This window comes from Vicugna pacos, chromosome 32 (assembly GCF_048564905.1).
Source record: "Vicugna pacos chromosome 32, VicPac4, whole genome shotgun sequence".
NCBI lineage: Eukaryota > Metazoa > Chordata > Mammalia > Artiodactyla > Camelidae > Vicugna > Vicugna pacos.
The window spans coordinates 15,003,379-15,023,308 of NC_133018.1; the positions used below are offsets into that span (position 1 = coordinate 15,003,379).

The 19,930-nt window shown below is 45.6% G+C and overlaps 1 protein-coding gene across 1 annotated transcript in view; it reads left to right on the forward strand.

Annotated features, from left to right (window-relative positions):
- Window positions 1-14,146: 14,146 nt before the first annotated feature.
- SRRM4 (serine/arginine repetitive matrix 4) overlaps window positions 14,147-19,930 on the forward strand; it is a 141,740-nt gene continuing 135,956 nt past the window's right edge. The window contains exon 1 of the mRNA XM_031670023.2: window positions 14,147-14,655. Coding sequence (XP_031525883.2) covers window positions 14,525-14,655 — 131 coding nt within the window. The 5' untranslated portion in view covers window positions 14,147-14,524. The remainder of the gene's footprint in view (window positions 14,656-19,930) is intronic.

The following is a 19,930-nucleotide window of genomic DNA, read 5'->3' on the forward strand; positions in this document are numbered from 1 at the left end:
AACTGAGGGTCACAGAGGTTCAGGCTAGATGAGGTCAAGTGAAGGCTTTGGGGAGGAGTTAGAATGGGAGTCTAATGCTGCTAGTTTGACACCCACTGAAAGACTTTCTTGATTCACCCTAGTTGCACTCTTTGCCTTCAGAATCACTCATCCTTACTCAAATAATATTAAACCCCAACTGCTATCATAATGTGGGTATTTTTCTTCTCTTCACATGGGGTGACGTAGAACAAATGGAAGTCTTCCCACCTTCCTGACAACTTGTAAGAAATAAGCCAAATAAGGCAAACTGCTCATTAGAAAATAGATACCAGGATCTTCAGAATAACAGACGTGAATGGCGTGAGGGTGCTGGTCAGTGGTGGAGTTGGCTGACCACTTTGGAAAGGTCCCTGGGTTCTCACCCATAGACTGCATCTGCTCACTAAGTGACGAGAATCATCGACACGAAGCCACCGGGGCAGACTTCAGGAACCTGCCCAGTCCAGCCGATTCCCTCTTTCCCGCCGTACCTGCTGGACTGCAAGGAGAAGGGCTTAAAATACAAAATGAAGAGTTGGGTGGGAGTTAGGACTCGGGTTGAGAGGGCAAAGAATTCAGGTGGTAGCGATCAGTTATGTGAATTCACTCATTCATTCACTCAAATATTCATGACACAACTCAGTAGTATTTGGTAAGTCTCCACTATGTGGCAGGACCCAATCACGGTGTTGAAATTATGAACACGACGGATGGTGTCTTCCAACAAAGAGGGTAGATGGGAAGGGTGCAAATAGTTTTGAGTGATGATTTATATTATTTATTATATAATCACAGTGTGTGTGCGGCAGTTGTTTCAAAGGAGCTACAGGTGTATGTGATGACCTCAGGGGGAAGTCAGGTGCTCTTTCATAAGACGGGGGGATGCTGAGTTGAGAGCTGAAGGATGCATATGACTTAACCAGGTGACACGTGTGTGGCAGTGGGGAACAGGAGCATCCCAGGCAGAGAGGACTGATGTGCAAAGAGATGCAAGAGGGAAGAAAAGAACAGGGTGGTGGTTTCTTCCTCTATCTCTGGACCCTCCATCCCAGTCCTTGTGACATTCCTTGGCCTGCACAGAATGAGCCCTGACCACTGGGAAGCTTAGATCTCATCTACAGCTCCCAGGTACTCTTACCTGTCTAGGGACCTGGAATCTCCTGGAGAGTCTGACGGAGACCCAGCAGTTTTATCCCAGGATAATGCAGTTAGATACATAAGCACAAACTTTTCAGAGAGCTTCATGGACTTCACGGATCCCATCTCCATGGATCCTCTGGCTTCAAAAAGAAGAACAAATGCCTTAGTGTGTCATTCATGCCCTTTCTGCATCTCCAGTTTCTTCTCTGGCTGCATCCCCAGCCCGACGCCCATAAACTGAGCTGCTTTTGGGAAGAGGCCCTGTTCTCTCCTACCTCCCCGCTTCAGCCTCATCTCTCCCCTGAGCCTGGGACGCTCCGTTCCCACCTCCTCTCCTGGATAACTCTTACTCATCTTTCACGGCTCAGCTCAGCCACTGCTTCCTCTGAGAATCTTCCCGTAACTCCCTTGGGCTGGGCCAAGGACCCCTCTCCAAAGCTCTGCGCATTAGAGCACCGATGGCTCTGAATTCTGGATTTTGCCTGTTTGGAGGTTGCCCCTCTCCTGCTGGCTGGCGAGCTGCTTGAAGGCAGGGGCTGTGCTTATCAAGAGACCTCAGTGCCTGGTACACTGCTGCGCTCCGGAAGATGTTCAGTAAATACTTCCAGAATAAATTAAAGGAGTGCCCTCCACTTTGTCCCCAAAAGCTCACGTCCTAGCGCTGCAGCTTTGATTCCTGTGTGACCCAAAGCTGCATGTGCAAACCCAGACTCCAGCTGACTTCCAGCCAGGGGACTCCGGTTCACAATTATCATTGCACTCAAGCCTTCCAAGTCCCGTCTCTGTGAGCAACAGGAGCTACTCCAGAGAGTTATTCACTTCAAATAAACCCCACCCTGAGACAACAGGACCCCTTGCTTCTTCTAGGATGTTTATTGATTTACAACCACTGGCTTACCCGCTTACTCCAGAACCCACTGAATGTCGTTCTTAGTTCTGACCTGACATTTACCAAGCACGTAATCTGGGTCCCGCTAGACCTGCAGTAGGCTTTTTGAAACCTTGCTACTCAGAGTGAGGTCTGGGGATTAGCATCCGTGGCATCACCTGGGAGCTGGTTAGAAATGCAGAATCTCTGGCCCTCCTTCAGACCTACTGAGTCTGAATCTGAATCTTAAAAAGATCCCAAAGTGATTCTTATAAGACACTGGAACACACTATTTTTCAGTTTGGGTTGTACACTAGAATCACCTGGGGATCTTAAAAAAAATGCTAGTCAATATTAGAAAAATTGACTGCCAGGAGTGGACTCTCCTGCCCCGGGGATACCCAACCCCTGCCACTCTCCTTGATCGTGACCCTCTGGTTTCTCCTCTCCCTTGTTGCCCTCCACTGTCTGGGACTGATAGAGAGTCCAGGAGTCTGTTTACAAGCCTGCCACCTACTCAGTGCCATATGAATGTAGGCATACTCTGGACTCACTCTAGCCTTCAATTCCTTGACATGTAAAATGAGGGATGAGTTCCTAGAAAAGTTAAACATAGAGTTACCATATAATCCAGCAATTCCATTCCTAGGCATGTACCCAAAATAACTTAAAACAGGATTCAAGCAGACATATGTAAATCTGTGTTAATAGTAGCAATAATAGCCAGAAGGTAGAAATAAGCAAGTGTCCATTGATGGATGAGTGGAGAAACAAAAGATGGCATATACATAAAATGGAATATTATTCACTCTTTAAAAGGAATGAAATTCTGATACATGCTACAGCATAGATGAATCTTAAAAACAGTATGCTTAAAAATATTAATGCTTAAAAACATAAGCCAGAAGCAAGAGGACAAATATTGTATGATTTCACTTATATGAGGTATGTAGGCAAATTCATAGAGATAGAAAGTAGGATTTAGGTTACCAGGGGCTGGGAATGGGAGAGAGGGTGGTGGTTATTTAATGAGCGCAGAGTTTCTGTTTGGGTTGATGAAAATGGAAATGGATAGTGGTGCTGGTTATACAACATGGTGAATGTACTTAACACTGCTGAGTTGTATACTTAAAAAATGGTTAAAATGCAGCAATTTAGGTTATGTATATTTTACCACAATAAAAAGTACTCCAAAAATGGGTAAGAGATTGGACAGATGGATCTGTAAGGTTAGTGAGTCTGTGAATTTGACTTTCCAGGCTGGGTCAGAAGCCACTGATTTTGTTATTTATTTTAAATGATTCTCACCTCATACCCACCCAGGTCTGGCTGTATCATATCCAGGGCAGGGTTCCAAAGTGGGTCTTTTCCACAAGTCTGTGGCAAAATGAGAAAAAATTATCCAAAAGGGACAATATTATGAGTTTTTATAGCAAGTGAAATTTAGTCAATTTAGGAGCAAATTCTTCACTCTAAGATAATGTCTTTCTCTTTCCTACATTTTTGGTGTAAACTGTCTTCCTTTTGTGAAACGATCATGGTAATTTATGGTAGTTGGTTCTTTAAAAAGCTGTCAATCAACATTTGACAAAAATGACAGCCTCTATTTATTTCATTTATTTATATTTTTAAAGTTATGCCTGTTTGTCGAAGCCCAACATCTAGAAACACTCATTTCTAACTTAGAAGAGGTCAAGGAGGGGAGGGTAGATAGCTCAGTGGTGGAGCACATGCCTAGCCTGCACAAGGTCATGGGTTCAATCCCCAGTGCTTCCATTAACATAAATAAATAAACCTAATCACTCCCTTCCCCCCACAAAAAAAGACAAAAACAGTTCCCAGGAAATAAAGGAGAAGAGGCCGGTAGTCAGAGTGGGGTGGATCGACAGACGGACAGATAGCACAAGAGAATCCTGAGCGGTGGCCAAGAAGGGACACTCATGGGTGGGGTCAGGTGGGGTCAAGTTCATGAGGATCCCTGCCTCCTCCACTCATACCTGCCTTCCTGCTCCCAACCCTCCTTCCTCCTTACTCTTCTCTGTTTTGCACTAATGCACTTCATCCCCTGGGGCTCCTTGCCTTCAACTTGCCTATTTTGGCTTCGTAGCTTGTTCTGGTTTTTTTTTTTTTTCCAAATTGCTTCCTCCTTTGTTTTTACCTCGCCTTGTTGTCCTGAGGAACATTCAAAGCCCGCCTCTTTCTGGAAGCCACCCCAGGTAAACCCATCTGGTCGGGCGGTCCTCTCCTCTGAACTCCGTCAGCATGTCTGTAGCTGAGGACCCACTGTGGGAATTTCATGATTGTCATGGGCTCCATGCTTCCTTTATTCACTGAGTTTAGTTATTGAAAGCACCTACCGTGTGCTGGGCGCAGCACTGGGGGTGATGCTGCGATAGGTGTGAACAAGACAGACTGGTTTCCTCCTTTTCTGCAGTAGTCTCCCTTTTAGTAGAGGGAGACAGACAATAAACACATGATAAACAAGATGATTGGTGGCTGGAGATAAGAGCTATAAGGAAATAAAACTAGCCAACAGGAGAGGGGAACAGAAAGACCATTTATTGTTGGGTGATCAGAGGAAGCTGTGTTTGAACTGAGATCTGAATAATGAGAAGGAATTAATATTTTTAAAATCTGAGAGCAGAGTGTTGTAGGCAAATGGAGCAGCAAATGCAAAAGCTTAGAGATAGGAATCAGCTCAGCAGTTTGGGGGAACATTTATGTAAGTAAAAGCAAGTGTCATGTCACTGCTCTTCTTGAAGTCCTCAAAAGCTCCTCATTACCCTAAAGATAAAACCTTGATCCCAGTGGCTTTTTGGGACCAAGCCCCACCCTCCTCTCCAACCAAACTTCTGACCACTCAACCACAGTGAAATCCTGTTCTCTGTGTTTCTCAAACTCGAACTTCAATCAGAGTCGCCTGCAGGAGTTGTCAAAGCAGACTGCTGGGTCTCACCTCCCAGAGGGTGCAATTCAGTAAGTCTGGGGCGGGGCTGAGGATCTGCATTTCTGTCAAGGTCCCAGGAGATGCTACTGCGGTGGTCTGGACTCCACGCGGCAAGTCGCTGCTATACTCTGAGGTCTGTCCTCTTCTGGGTCTTTGTACATGAGAGCTCTGTCCCTGCGGCGTGCTCTCCCTCTCCCTGCCTCCATGGCCTGGATAACTTACGTGTAGGGTCTGGTTTTTCCCTTCCTGCCCCAGCACAGAGAAGAGAGCTTCTGCTGTATGCGTCCTCAGCCCCGAGTTTAGCCTGTAATATCACAGATCACACCCTAGGAGGCGTTGCCAGTCTACTTGTCTCCGCCACACCCTCCACCCCATAATCGAAGGCAAATGTACTTTCTTACTTCTTGTTGAAACCCCAGCACTTGGTGTAATCCCTGGCACATAGTCCGTGCCCAATAAATTTTGTAAATGTGTTAAAATAATTAGAAAGGACACATAACTTGAATTACTTTTTTCAGAGTCTGTCACACTTTCTGTGGTCTAGCCTCCTTCAGCTCACATAGAAACCCACAGAACTGCCTTTCCAGGCCAGTTCCCCCTCCCTTCCCTATTTCTGAGTTTCTGAAAGCAGGGAGTCTGGCTATTATTTCTGTTTCCACATCTCTCCTTCTCTCAGGAGACCCTGTCCACCCCCCAGAATACCTGGCGTTGTTGCCCTCTGGTCAGCACCATTTTTGTGTGCTTCTGGAACACAGGTTCTAAAGATACTTCAGGTGCCTCTGACTCATCATGAAATGGGGTGAGTGGTGTGGTTAAGAACAGTCCAGCCATGGTCACAAAGCACTGTTCCGGTCACACTGGACGTTTAGCATTGAAGTCCTTCCATTCACCTCAGTATGTAGCTGCTCCTCTCATCCCCCTCCAGGGCCCGCTGTCTGCGCTGTCCTGGCCACTACCTCCATTTCCCGGGGACCCAGGCTGCCCTTTGCCCAGCATCCATCTGATTAGTCAGCTCCATGCTGTTCTGATTAAGTATTTTGAGTATCGCTCCTGGGCTCACAAAGACAACCTGAATCCGAGCTCTTCCCTTCATCACCACCTGGGTGACCTTGGACAAAGCCCTGCATCTCTTCAAGCCTCTGTTTCCACATATGCAAAGGATGGATCACAATCATCGCTTCCTCCTTGGGCTGTTATGGGAGAACAAGATGATTCCTGCTTAATTCAATGCAAAGACAGATTAATAATCACCCGACCCAAATGCTAAATTCCTTCTATTATTAAAATTATTGTTATGACTATTGTAAGGAAACAAAAATATGAAGAAACTATAGAGTGTCACCCCGGGGAGGGCCCTTAGAGATGCTCAAGTCCAGGAGCTGTCACAGAGTCGAGGGGGGAATGTGTATGCCCGAGGAAGTCTGGATGAGAGGCAGTTAGGAGTGGTGGAGTCTGTGGCAAAAAGGAGCACATTTACCTTTGACCTGTACTCACTGAAATTCTCTACTTTTGAATACCTTGTGGATTTCAAACAACACATCTGTAGGCCAGAAATTCATCCTGTGGATTGCCAGTTTGGGATGTCGGAGGGCCCAACCCTCTAATTTCACAGAAAGAAAAACAGGCTAGGCTCAGGAATGAGTTGCCAAAGTTTGATGAGGATGGAAATACTGGCCCTTTAAGTCCTCTGTGCACTACCCAGCCTCATCTAAAGCCCCCTTGAAAGAGGTAATGCTGAGAGTCATAAGCTTATTGCTCAAATTCCTGAACCGTAGACCTAGGGAATCCTCTTAAAGCCTAGTTGAGAGATTTTTCAAAAATAGCATTTATCTGTTTTCTAAAAACAAAATTTATTTTAATTAATTAATTAATTTCAATGATGCCCCCCCCCCAAGAAATGTAAAAGGGAAGTGCCCCCTAGACGTTCTGGCTGTATAATCTCAGGTAAGGCCCCTTGCCTTTTACAGAGCCTGCTTCCAAGGATCACGGGGTGGGGGGTAAACGTGAAAACGTTCATCAAGTTCTTCCCCCAAGAGGAAAGATTAAATGCTTCGGAAGTTACTCTAGGCTTTGGGAGCTTGCTTAGAATCCCGCCTGCCTGTAAGGCAAACTAAAATTCCAGGAGGAAAATGATCCATCAACCACGGTGGTTACATCACAACATCGATTATGGCTTTGTTAGGTGATTATTCCTGCAGCACCCCGTCCCGGGGCAAGGCGACAGGGAGGATGCTGCTGGGCTGTCCCCGAAGTCCCTGGCGGCAGGAGGTTCCCGGCTGCCCAGCTGCCTTCAGATCTGCAGTACACAGGGCGTATGGAACAGCCTCGTTTTTCTCTTTCTGGTCCTCTTTTTTCCCCCCCCTGAAACCAAAGGTCGGTTGCCTTTGTCTTCTGCTTCAGAGCATTCCGGGAGAGAATTCTGTACTGCTTTCAGGAGAAAAGAAGTAACAAACCAGACAAAGCGAGCTACATTCAGAAGTTGCATCCTATCTTTAAAAGCAGGAGGCACTAGAGACAAGATACAGTACCCACACACACACACACATACACCCCACACACACTCCCCACACACGCACACAATAAGGCGAGCCATCCTGATAGATGGATGAGTGCTTTTAGATGCAAACCTGGATTCTCTTAGGCAGGTTCTTTTCTCATCTTCCTGTTTAGAAGAACATGGATTTGTGTGCCCACATTTAAATTTTACACCTGCGTAATTCAGTTGATGAGATGCCAGCATGTACATACGCCAAATACGTGTTGCTTATGGGGGCAGGGTGTAGCTCAGTGGTAGAGTGCATGCGTAGCTTCGATCCCCAGTCCCTCCATTAAAATAAATAAATAGACTTAATTACCACCCCCACAAAAAAACCCAACCAACCAACAAACGAAAACCAAATACATATTGCTTGTAAGTAAAGGAGCTGTGTTACGCAACTCTGCAGAAAGGCAGTGTGCCTTTCTAGTCCTGGAAAAGGCAAGTCAGGCTGTTACACACAAGTAGATGATACGATGTCCCCTGGACATGACACCCTTGAATACTGCTTTAGAATTTCTGTAGCATCTTTGTTTCACCTGCATCTTTCTTACTCTTGGCACTTAAAAAAAAAATTGAATGAGGAATGTTTTTTTTAAATGGAAGGATAAACTATAAAAAATTTTAAAATTATCTTGGAGAGGGAGAAAAGAGAGTGGACCAGACAGACTGTTCAGAGTTGTCCGAATATACTCTGTGGACGTTTTGACTTCAGAACCAAGTAAATATTTTACATAATTGAAAAAATAAATTTCTATTAAAGAGCAGTTTCTAAAAATCAAGCATGAAGGTAAATAAGTAAACCTCATTATGATTTCATTCCAGTTGACTTTAAAACACAATAATTTGAATGTACACCCAAGTGAGAGGTTGAAACCATCTGAAACTGATAATACAGTAATCATATTACGTGTGATGGTGTAAGTATGGTTGCTGTAAAATGCGTGAATTGTGGAGTAAGGAAAATGAGTAATTATGTTGGTGTCACTCAGCTTGGATTTTTGGCATGTCAGAAAGGAGATACAAAAATGTAAGATGTATGATTTATGAGAAAAACCCGCAGCCCTTATTTGAGCTAGAGATACCGGTAGAAACTCATGATACATTTTTTTTGTCTTAAAAGAAAATCTCCTAGGTCTGTACATTAAAAAGTCCTAGAAACAATGACAGGCTAGCCCAGTAGGGATGGGCAACCTTGGCACTCACTCAAAGGTACCAGTGCTGTTTGGAGAGATGGCTGATTCCAGGTCTGGGGCAGAAGATAACGTAAGTTGTGTTTGGAACATCTTGACATTAGCAGAAAGCAAGAAAGTCATCAAAGGCTTCCAGGGTCATGTCACAGGACTCAGGAACCAATTGAAGAGACTCTCCTGGCTGAAAGTGAGACAGTTGTAGCATTCATAAGGATAATAACAACAGATTATTGAAGCAATCAAATATATTTAAATCTATGAATTCCATAAGAATAAAAAATTCAATAGTACTTTTTAAAGAATGTTAGTACACCAACTCATTGATTTTTAAACTAGTAAATAAAGGGAAAGGATCAAGTATTTATTTTGCCTTTTCTAGGCTAGCGGGACCTTGAGTTGCCCAAATAGTTGATGAAGGAATATTTCTCTATGGAAGGATTCTAGCCAATACATAAATGATAGATTAAAACACCACCATTTTTGCAACCCCTAATACATTAATAAATTAGGCAAGGATCTTCAGAGTCAGCTGGCATCACAAGAAAAGAAAAAAAATCATAAATTATTAACCTTCTGGCGGAATTTCTTTTGAACTTAAATCTGATTAAACTTCTAGCTTTTACCATCACTTAACAGGAAATAGAGGCCACAGAGAAACATGTTCTCAATGTCACAGGTATATCATCAGGAAACCGCAGATTATGGGAAATTCTTCTAGACAAACAACCATTTTTCTTATCAAAAATAAAGAAGGAAGAGAATGGAATGTGTGTAGGTATATATGCGTGAATGTTGTAAAGGGAACTTACAAAGGATACTTAAGGACAGGCATCAGCCAACCACAATGAATGATCCTTATTGAATCCCAATTCAAACAAACCAATAAACACTAACACCAAAAATCCAAACACTTGAAAGGCGACTCAGGAGAAGTAGGCATTGACTGAATATTTGATGATATTAAGGAATTATTGTTAATTTTAGCTAGTGTGAGAATGATATTGGAGTTATAGTAAAAAAAAAAATTCTGTCTTTTTGAGATACATCCTGCAGTTGTAAATAGTACGATGCCTTGATTGCTTCAGAATAATTTAGGAGTGTGGAAAGTGGGTCAGAGTAAGATAAAAAAAATCAACTAAGTATTGATCATTGTTGAACTTAGAAATGGGTACACAGGAGCACTTTATGCTAGTCTCTTGACTTTTTAATAAGTTTGAAATTTTCTATAATAAAAAGTTGTTTAAATGTGACTCACCCGGGGGAGAATATAGCTCAGTGGTAGGGTGCATGCTTAGCCTGCATGAGGTCCTGGGTTCAATCCCCAGTGCCTCCATTAAAAAAATAATAATAGTAATAAAAAAATAAAAACCTAATTACCTCTCCCCCTAAAATAAAAAAAAATAAAGTGACTCACCTCTTTACTTAACAAATTTACTTAAAGAGGACATTTTAGACATGAAAAACCAGTACCATATGCCAATAATGGAAGACAACTATAAAAATAAATTCAATGAAAGCAAAGCAGTATTATTAAATGCTAGTTGTCCATGCCTCTAAATCTCAGGTTGCTTTCTCACTGTTGAAAGGTGAGGTCTAAGAGATGTGTCCAAGACATTTTAAGAAAATCAAGATACGGAGATTTATTTCTGGAGGTAACCTAATGGCTAGGAAGACAACTGATAAAAGGAATAGTTTCTCACCATATATGACGATATTCTCTGATGTTATTTAATGCTGCGTTTGCCTGAATGCCACCTAAAACTTTCTGGGGAGGGTACCACCAGGGTTCCAAGGAACCTCACTTTGAGAAATGATGGTATAATGTCAGCAGCTTTTAAAACTGGGCAGAACAATGGCAGTCCTCTCGTTTCGTTGCATGGAGTGCATTCCTCCATCACTAACTCCTCCATTTCTCCTCCATTCTTCCATCACTCACTATGTTCTCTGGTCTTCAGCCTCTTCCTTAAATGTACCCAACTCTTTTCCAATGTGTGATCTTTGCACGTACTGAGTCCTCTTACCTCTCTGAGACTAAGTTTCCAAATCTGCAAAATTCAGTGATAGTTCCTTTTTCATAGAGTTGTTGGCAAGGATTAAATGAGATAATGTTTATCAAGGGTTTAGCACAAGTGGTGACTAGAATATAGACATAGTAACACTTATTATTATCTGAGACATCAGTGAATGTATTTGTCTTAATGGACTCTTGGAAACTGTGCAATCAGGGAAGGAGAACTCCTGGTTTGTCCATGTTAGTCGGGGCATTTGAAACACTGTATACTTATACTCTAGAAGAGAAATGGACAATAAACAGCAAAGTGGGATTCAGATTAGACACAAAGTAGAACTTTCAAGAAGTAACTTTCAATTAGTAGACCTTGAGTCGTACAGTTTTCTCCCCAAAAGTCTCTATGAAGAAATACAGAATCTTGCAATTTGAGTAGTTTAGCATGATCCAGTTTAAGGGCACAAAGACAGATGAATTGGTCTCATTACCATATTTCCCATTATCTCAGTAATTATTTGAATCACTCACTGTTCACTGGCCTTTTGGAAATGGGTACAGACTGTCAAAGACCCTGATGTCCCTTGATGATGGTAGATAATGATTAGCCGTATTGTACTCAGGGAAGATATGGGCTAAGAGAGGAAGGGGTTTACCCCAGGTAGCACTGTAGTGTCAGTGAAGTAGGATTTGAACTGCCTCGGGAGGAGGGGTAGCTGTTTCCCTGAGCTGGTGGTGCTGCTTTTTTGGACCATCAGGGAGAAGGATGCATAAGCTTCTCTTTAGCTTCTGGTCTAGAGTGCCTGGGCTTCTAAATCCTAGAGTCGCTTCTCCCTGGTCTCCCCTTTTTCTAATAAGAGAGCAATGCCAGTCAGATAAGGAAGCTCCCTCTTGATGTGGCAGGCAAACTGATTTTAATTGGAATGCCAACTCCAACCAACTAGTAGTGGCTATCTAAAGAATGTGCTGAGAAGGATTCTGAGGTATTGTCTTAGAAAGAGTGCTGTGATTGACTAGTGATGTCTGTCACCAGCATAGCACAGAGAATAGGCAGCAACTGTGCCACATGTCTGTGACATTAACCAGCATATTGGTAGGTCTCAGTTTATGAGGTGGGCTGCTTGCACCTGGGAAAACAGAGAGCTGTATCCTGAAGGAAAGAGAACACGATGGTTATATACTGATAAAGTGATGGAGGAATTGGAGTTTGAGTCATATTGGAGAAGCCAGACCTAAAGTCCATTTACACACGTGATATTTGATCTTTACAGAATCTTCATATTAATGATGAAGAAACCAAAGCACAGACAAGTGAAGTCATTGTTCTAAGATCACACAGTTAGGAAATGGCAGAGCTGGGATTTGAACCCAGGCAGTCTGGCTTCAAGGCTCTGAATGTATCACTCAAGAGTCCCAACTTAGAAATCTTAACACTGTGTGTGTGTGTGTGTGTGTAACTCCTTAGGTATCTGATAGTTTTCACACCATCCCAAGGACCCCATCACCCCAGCAAAAACAGAAACTGTATTCTGTACAGGCTTCTTTTGCTCCCTGTAGAATCACCTTAGGCAAGTCACCTGACCATCCTACACTTCAACTTTCTGACCCTTAAATTACAATAGAACAGCTTCCCCTGGCTCCTTACCTGGCTACTACTCGGGTTCAAAGGAGGCAATTTTGTACAAATGGAAACTTTATCAACACTCTAAGAACTCAGAACAGGAACAGGTAGGGAAATGCCGCTTGATCTTGTTGGGGTGGGATCTCCACTACCTCTTCACTGCAAGTAGTTGACTCAGTTCAGACCCCAAATGTCATGACTAAGGATGGTTTTAAATATCCCAGGCTACTTAAGGAGCCAATTCTCAATGGCATTCAAAAATGACATCAACTTCAGGGTGGGAAGTAGTGCCTGAGAGTGATCAGAGAGTGGGGAATTTGGGACAGGAGGGAGAGAAGGGAACACATCTGAACCTAGTCTGCACTGTTTTCCACCTCCAAGCTCCCCATCCCTACCTCCACCTCTTGGCAGGCCAGCAAACGCATCTCTTGTTGTTGACCAGAAGGGGTCACTGCAGAGCGAGCAGCGCTCTTGAGCACTCACACAAGCAGACACGTAAATATCCAAATACACACATACCCAAAGGTAGATACACTTCTGGATGGATACTCGGTTACTCCAGAGTTACCTCTGCCTTCCTCCTCCCCTTTCTCTCCTATTCCCTACCCCCATCCCCTTTCAAAGAATTTCTGAAATTCACATTGATGCCCTGGTCCCTTGGGTCCCCTTCACTAACACCATTAGCAAGAAGCATCACTTTATTTCCGCTGTGGCAGAGACCCAGTGTCAGGTGCTCAGAGGCCTTTAAGACTTGGCGAAGCCTCCTTCCAGGAATGTGCAATCTGAGGAGTGGGAGTAACAACTCTGCTGAGATGAAAGGACTCCCTCCATGGGAGAGATGGGCTGAGGGGTCCCTCATCTCCCTTCCTAACAAAAACCCTGCAGATGAAGTAGAGAAATTCTGCCCAGATCCTCTGAGTCTAGGTTTTATTGTGATTCTAAACTTCCACTCTCTGGGATTAGGATTAGACTGGGAGAGAGTAGAAGATGGTGAGAGATAGACAGAAAAGTAACTACCCCCCTATAATCTGCAGATTTCCCCCCGAGACAAGCTGTATTAAGAAAAAAGTGGCTGCAGCCGAGTTCCCCAGAAGTGGATGGATTGGGATCTGGGCAACTCCTCCTTTGGATGGGTTTAGCACCGGCGACGTTGGTCTGGCTGGCTGCGAGGCACAAAAGATGTTCCTTAGAGCGCTGCATGCACAGATGTAACGCTGCACCCCTCTGCGGGCGGGGGCCGGCTCGGCAGATGGCGAGAGGCCGAATTGGTGACGGATTGTCCATCAAATGGCACTTTCTGGGTGGTGGGGATTTCGCGGCGCCCAGGCGCAAAGTGGAATTCAGGAGACCCCCGCCCCCCCGCTGCTGTAGATAGTCCCTCCCAGAAGTGTGGGGTGGGGGGAGGTTGGCCGAGGCGGATAGATTAAGTTTTTCTTCCTCTCCTCAATAAAAGATCTTCTACTAGACTTGGGAAGGGGTTGGGAAGGGAGGTGACCGGGCCCAGAGGGCACGCGAGAAAGGATGGGGGAAATCTTGCAATGGTGGGGGAGGAAAAGGAGGTGGGAAGCAGGATCTCCAGCCTGGTTCAGTTCGGGTTCCGGGATTGCTTCTCTCAGGGTCAGGGCTGCAACTCCGTAGCCGCGGGGCTCTGGTGACAGGCGCACGCCCCGCCCTTTCTCCTCCCCAGACCTGCGGGCTTTTGTTATGCAGATGGCGGCAGGAGGCTGAGACAGAGGAGGGGGGAGTTGCGGGGAGGAGGAGAGAGGGAGAAGGGGGAGGAAAGTGCAGCTCGCGCGACCAGCCTCCTCTTCCAACGTCACATTGTGAGAGAGACAAAACCCGGGCGCGCCGGAGCTCACACGCGCACGCACACACCGCCGACCCCGTCGCCTCCTCTCTCCGGCTCTGCCGAGAAAGCCAACCCTCTCTTCCCTTACTGGGGCGCGGAGGCTCCGCAAGCTCAGAGCGCAGCCCAGAGCCAACCCAGAAGGCGAAGAGAGCCGGCAACGAGCCTTCTTTCTCCCCTGCCTGCCCGGGCTGAGGCGCCCCATCCCCCGCCCTGAACCCCGATCTCTCCCACTCCACCCCTGTCGGTTTCACGCGGACAGAGACCGGAGGCGGGTGTGCCCGTTTGGAATCCACGTTTCAGCACTTCGGACAGCGCCCGGGAGCCCCGGGCCCTTTGGGTTGGCGATGGCGAGCGTTCAGCAAGGAGAGAAACAGCTTTTTGAGAAGTTCTGGCGAGGAACCTTTAAAGCCGTGGCCACTCCGCGTCCTGAGAGCATCATTGTCGCTAGTATCACGGCCCGCAAGCCGCTGCCAAGGTAATGACCCCGTGCTTAAAAGGGAAGACCCCGAGGGTCCCCCTTTCTGGCCTGTGCCCTAGAGCCCTGAGGGGTGGATGCAGGCAGCTGGGCCAGGGCGCCTGTCTTTTCCCGTCACCACTCTGTGTATCTCCCGCTGGAACATAGGAACTAATTGCTTGTCTGAGGTGGAAGCTCTGAGAAGGGACGGGGAGTCCTTAGGGGGAGCAACACTAAAGCAGCTGACCTGGCAGGGGCTATTCAAGAGGTTTTGCTGTCTTCCAGGAAAGGGGGTGCAGTGTAGGTGGGAGACGACTTGACTGAGAAACTTTTCTTGGTATCACAGAGCTCAGAGGTTGGGGGTGAAGGAATGGTGGTTTTGAGGTGGTTGGGGGTGTCGTACAAGAAGAGAAGATGAGGATTGAACTAGCTCGAGCCTTGTTCAGAGAGCGCGGCACATTTCTATACTCAGCTCCGAAACTAGCGAGCTCTGAACGTTTTGACAAAAGCCCATATGCTGTTCCCTCAAATACACCCTAAACAGCACCCTCCTCCTCGCCTTTCTGGCTGCTGCTGAATTATCTCATCTCCAGCCTCCAAAACCAGGACTCTGAGCTCAAGAGTCAGGGAGGAGCCTTCCAAGATCATGAAGATGCCTCGGAAGAGTTTTATTTGGTTTTTCGAAAAGAATCTGATTGCTTTGAAGTCAGGCGTAACAGCTCCTTAGATGGTGGTGGAAATAGTGTGATGGATGGAGGAAAAGGGCAAAAATGAAAGAAAGGCAGAAAGAGTGAGAAGAGGATATGGGGTGAAACGGAGAGGAAGGAGGTTGGGGAAAACAGAAGCGTTCCAGGACAGAGAAAACCCAATTCTGTTCATAAATCATTCAATTTAGAGGCGTTTGAGAATGCAAAGAAGAAAGCTGTGCCCTCTTTCAGGGAAAATCAAGACTGTAAAAAAACTCATCTTTTGCTGGTGTTGAATGAGTGGTTGGTGGCAGAAAAAGAAAGAAGTGGACCAGGCAGAGGCGACTACTGCAGGATTTATTAATCCTGGCAGGCTATATTAGGGAGTAGATTGACAACACGTCTGGGAAAGTTCTTCGGACAGAACGCCTGCTCTAGCACAACTGAATTTGAACTTTCTAGTGGGTGTGGGGTGGAGGACTGACAGGGAATCATATCTGAAGAATCAAACTCACACTGGAGAACTTTTCATAGTCTGATAGGGACCTGGCTCATACAGGTCTTCAGAAAAATATGTGCCCTGTATTGGAAATGGGTGGACTAGAAATATGAGCGGTCAGCAGGATGTGGCAGGCTGCGAGCAGCAGCAGCAGCCAGTGTTTGTGGATGGGATGAGGGGACATCCTCTGACACAGGCTGCAGAAGGGGGACGGTAACACCAAATGCCACCAAAAGCTGGTGTTGCTCTGCTTGGAAGGAGGGTCTTTGCAGAGAGCTTTGACAACAGCGGTTTTATCCCCCTGGGTTTCTGCCATCCGTTCCACCTTTGGAGTGCACCTACTGTTGGCAAATCAGGGGCTGTGTTGGCCAAAGAACATGCCCTTGCACAAAGGACTAGAGGAAATTTCATTGGAAACTAGGAGTGTGGCAGTTGGTCCAGAGTCGTCCATATATTCCAGGGGTGCAGGGAGGGGAGAGCAGGTTCCTGGTGGTATTTTAATTCAGAAAAGCTTGCCTGATGTCCACCTTGCTTGGCACCGCCACCTTTTGCCTGCCAGTCTGTTACTGTGATGGCTTTTTCTTAGTCATATTCTCAGTCTTATGAATTGCTCACAAGGTCTCCCAACCCTCATGCTTTCTGTAGCTTTGTGCAAATCCTAACTTAATTCATATGAGACTCTTACAATAGCCAGCCCTCCGCACCAAGGTATCATTTCACCCCCTGTGTCTTCCAACATCCCGAGTCTCCTTCCCCCGAAAACCACTCCTGAGGTAAAAGTCTGAGCGTACAGTCCCTAATTTATGTTGAAAGGATCCTCTTCAGTAAGACTTCTATAACAGGCGTGGCTTCTCTGTAGAATAGATTGCAGTTTCATAGCTGTTACTCCTTGTTTGGGGTGGAGAGCGAGCAGGGAACATTTGTATTCAAGTCTTCAGGAAGGGCTGGGTTTGAGTTGCCTTTTAACAGACTGGATGTAAAGCCTGAATCATCTCCATTCTCACCCAAGCCAGCTACACCCAGCAATGGTCAGTTTCTGCCTCCTTTTTAATGTTCGATATTTACTTAAGGATGAAAGTACCATGTTTCTAAAGCAGAAGGAAAGGGTCAGAGGCTGGGGCATAGCATCTGCTGGGCCCCAGCACTTTCTCTCCAGGCAATCTGGGGACTTGCTCTCATCAGAAATGTTGTTTAGTTACACGAGTCAAGCCCAGTTCACAGTCAGCAGATCTGCCCAAGTAGCTGTGTACAGGAGGATGAACCACCAGCCAGTCTTGTTGGTTACACACTTAATATTTGCTTACAGATGAGGGCTTCTCCCTGATGAACTTCCTCAGATATTTTAAGTCTATCTCTGAAGATAATTTAGTGCCAGGATAGAAGCTTACATTCAGTTCGCTGATTTCATAGCAACATGCATACATCATACAGCCACACTCCAGGCAGAACATCCCCTAGCCCCTCCCTCCCTCTCCCCCTCTGTGAGGCATACTCGATGAGGCAATATCTTTATAATGTATCAAATTGCAAGCAGATGTCTGACTCAAATATCAGAACAGTGTAGCAGAGTGGGAGGCAGTATATCACAGTGGTTAAGAGCTCAGAGTTGAGCTTCAGACGAACCTGGATTCCCGTCCTGAATCTATCATTTTAGCAGAGCGCCCTGGTCAAGTGGCTCTACCTTGCTGAGCCTGTTTTGTCAGCTTGAAAATAGGAATAATAATAGTAGCCATGGCAGGCTGTGAGTTAGGAGGACTTAGCCGGGTAAAGCCCTTCCCACGGTGTGAGGGGCATAGTGATTGTTTAATAGACACTGCCTCTAAAACAAACAGCTCAGAGCTGTAATGGCCAAGGGAAATCAACAGTGCCTTCAGTATTGTGTTTTTCATGCCTACCCATTTCTCTCCCGAATAATGTTGACAGTAAAAATTGTGAGATTTCAACTACTGACAGGCAACTAACTGCACTGAGATGGGGTGGGTAGGGTGAGAGGGGTCCCATATTTCCTTCCCTGAGGGCAGGTTAGCTGCTTTCTTATCTGACTCTTTCCATCAGGGGTGGAGGGCTGGTGAAGAATTATCCGGATTCAGAATTAATTGGTACAACATCCTTATGAAATGTTCTTTTGGTTTGTGTAGAGATGACCAGGTATTGCCAGTCTAGAGCAGGCTCAAACTCCTTGAAAACCACAGTTTTAACCTCTAGTTCATCAAATCTAGAGTGACTATGTAATTTATAGTTCATAATCAAAAGTGAAGAGGGTTGCCTGGGAGTGGTTATTCTAGGATAGAAGCTCTAACAGGGACCATCTCAAGCAAACCAGGATGTAGGGTGTAGTCAAACCTCATCCTGTACCAGCTGGAAAAGAGCCAGCGTGAATCAATAAGAAACTTGGAGTGTAAGAGACCCCCTCTTTTGTCCCTACCAAAGAAGAATCATCATCTTCCCGGGATTAATTAATTCTCTTTGTTAATTGCTTAGTCCATAAAAGTTTGTACCAGGGAAGTTTAGACTCAAAGTAGAAAACCTAGTGTTTGAGGCCAGCTCAAACTGTAGTAATCATATCAACAAACGGAAGCGGAGGACTTAACGAACATGTAAAAATCATTTGTAATTAGCATATCGTTTGTGGACACATGAGAGTTCATAAAGGGTTAGAGAGGTGGTCCTATTATCTAGAATAAGTGTTCCGTTTACCATGCTTTTGGCAAGCTGTTAATTTTCTTCGAAAATCCTTTCTATGCAGAAGAGTCCAGAAGCAGACTTCAGCCCAGTCCCTGTCCAAAGGGTCATAAATTCCAAACTATTAGAGATTTTACTGCATAAAGGGAAAGGTGGCCAAATTGTAAGGCAGGAAAAAAAATGCCTTTGAACCATTTAATTCAAGACTTCCCTTTGTGCCAAAAGATCAGTTAGCACATTTGTGCTGACTCTGTCTTTGGGAGCAGGGCGAGGGGCTGTTGGGAGGCGATTTCCTGACAGTCTGTGGTTAAAAGCCAGCAGACAGAGGGTCAGGAGGGAAATGCTTGCCCTGCGATGAATGAACATTTTCTCTGGGAAGGGAGTGTTATTGTTTGGGTCAAACCTTTCTCCTTCTGAAAGGTGAAATTTGTTGAATGGTGTACAAGGGTCAGTGAGGGGATCATTTCTGTCACAGCTGTGTTCACTCCACAGCAGTGCTCTTAGAGACCTGGGCTGAGGTGACATATTCAGTGAAAGTTGGATGCATTAATTGATTGAGTACGCATGGTTCAGATCCAGCATCAGACTAGCCCTCTCCCAGCCCCACCCCCTGCCCTGACATGCCAAGGATGCTGATCAGTGGAACCCGGGAGGCACACACACACGCATAGCAAATAGGTTTGACTCTCGCTAGTATCAGAATGAAGCTCTCTAGATAGAGATGTGTGTCTGGCTGGGTGAGTAGACATGTCGGCTGGTATGGGGGCAGGAGGTTGAACTTAATGCCACCCAGAAGTGCTTTCCAGGTCTGTTGGGGTCTCCATTAACTTCACCCCAACTCCAGGCCGCCAGAAAGGGGGTACATCCCTAAAAGCCTAACTGCTGGGATGAGGAGAGAAGCCTGGGTCATGTACCTTCTGTCCCATGGGCACCTCACATGTTTTACAATAGCCTTTCTTCCAGAGTGGCTGGACTTACCTTCCTGTGAGGTGGAAAAGTTCACAGGGGCTTAACAAAACCGGAGTCCTTTAGTTGCTCGTTACTAAGACTTTCTCTGAGCGGAGAGAATATTCCCAGGGTTGGAAGAGGCAGAGCGGTGAAGGGCTTGGGCCCTGAAGTCAGACTGGCCCTGGCTGAAATCCTACTGGGCTTCGCCCTAGCTTCGGAATCTGCCAGTCACTCCACTTGTCTACCCCTCGGTTTCCCCAGTGGTAAAATACCCATCTCACGGGGTTGTAGCAAGATCATTCTCACTACAGTTGCCTAAAGAGCCAGTGGAGATTTGGACAGAGCTGTTTTAAAAATCCGACAGGCCCCGAAGACAGTCTAATCAAAAGAATGGTTTCCTTTTACTGTTTGCAGGCGCTTACTGGCTCCGTGGCTTTTGGCAAGGAACTCGACCGTCTCCATCTCAGTCTCCTCATCCATA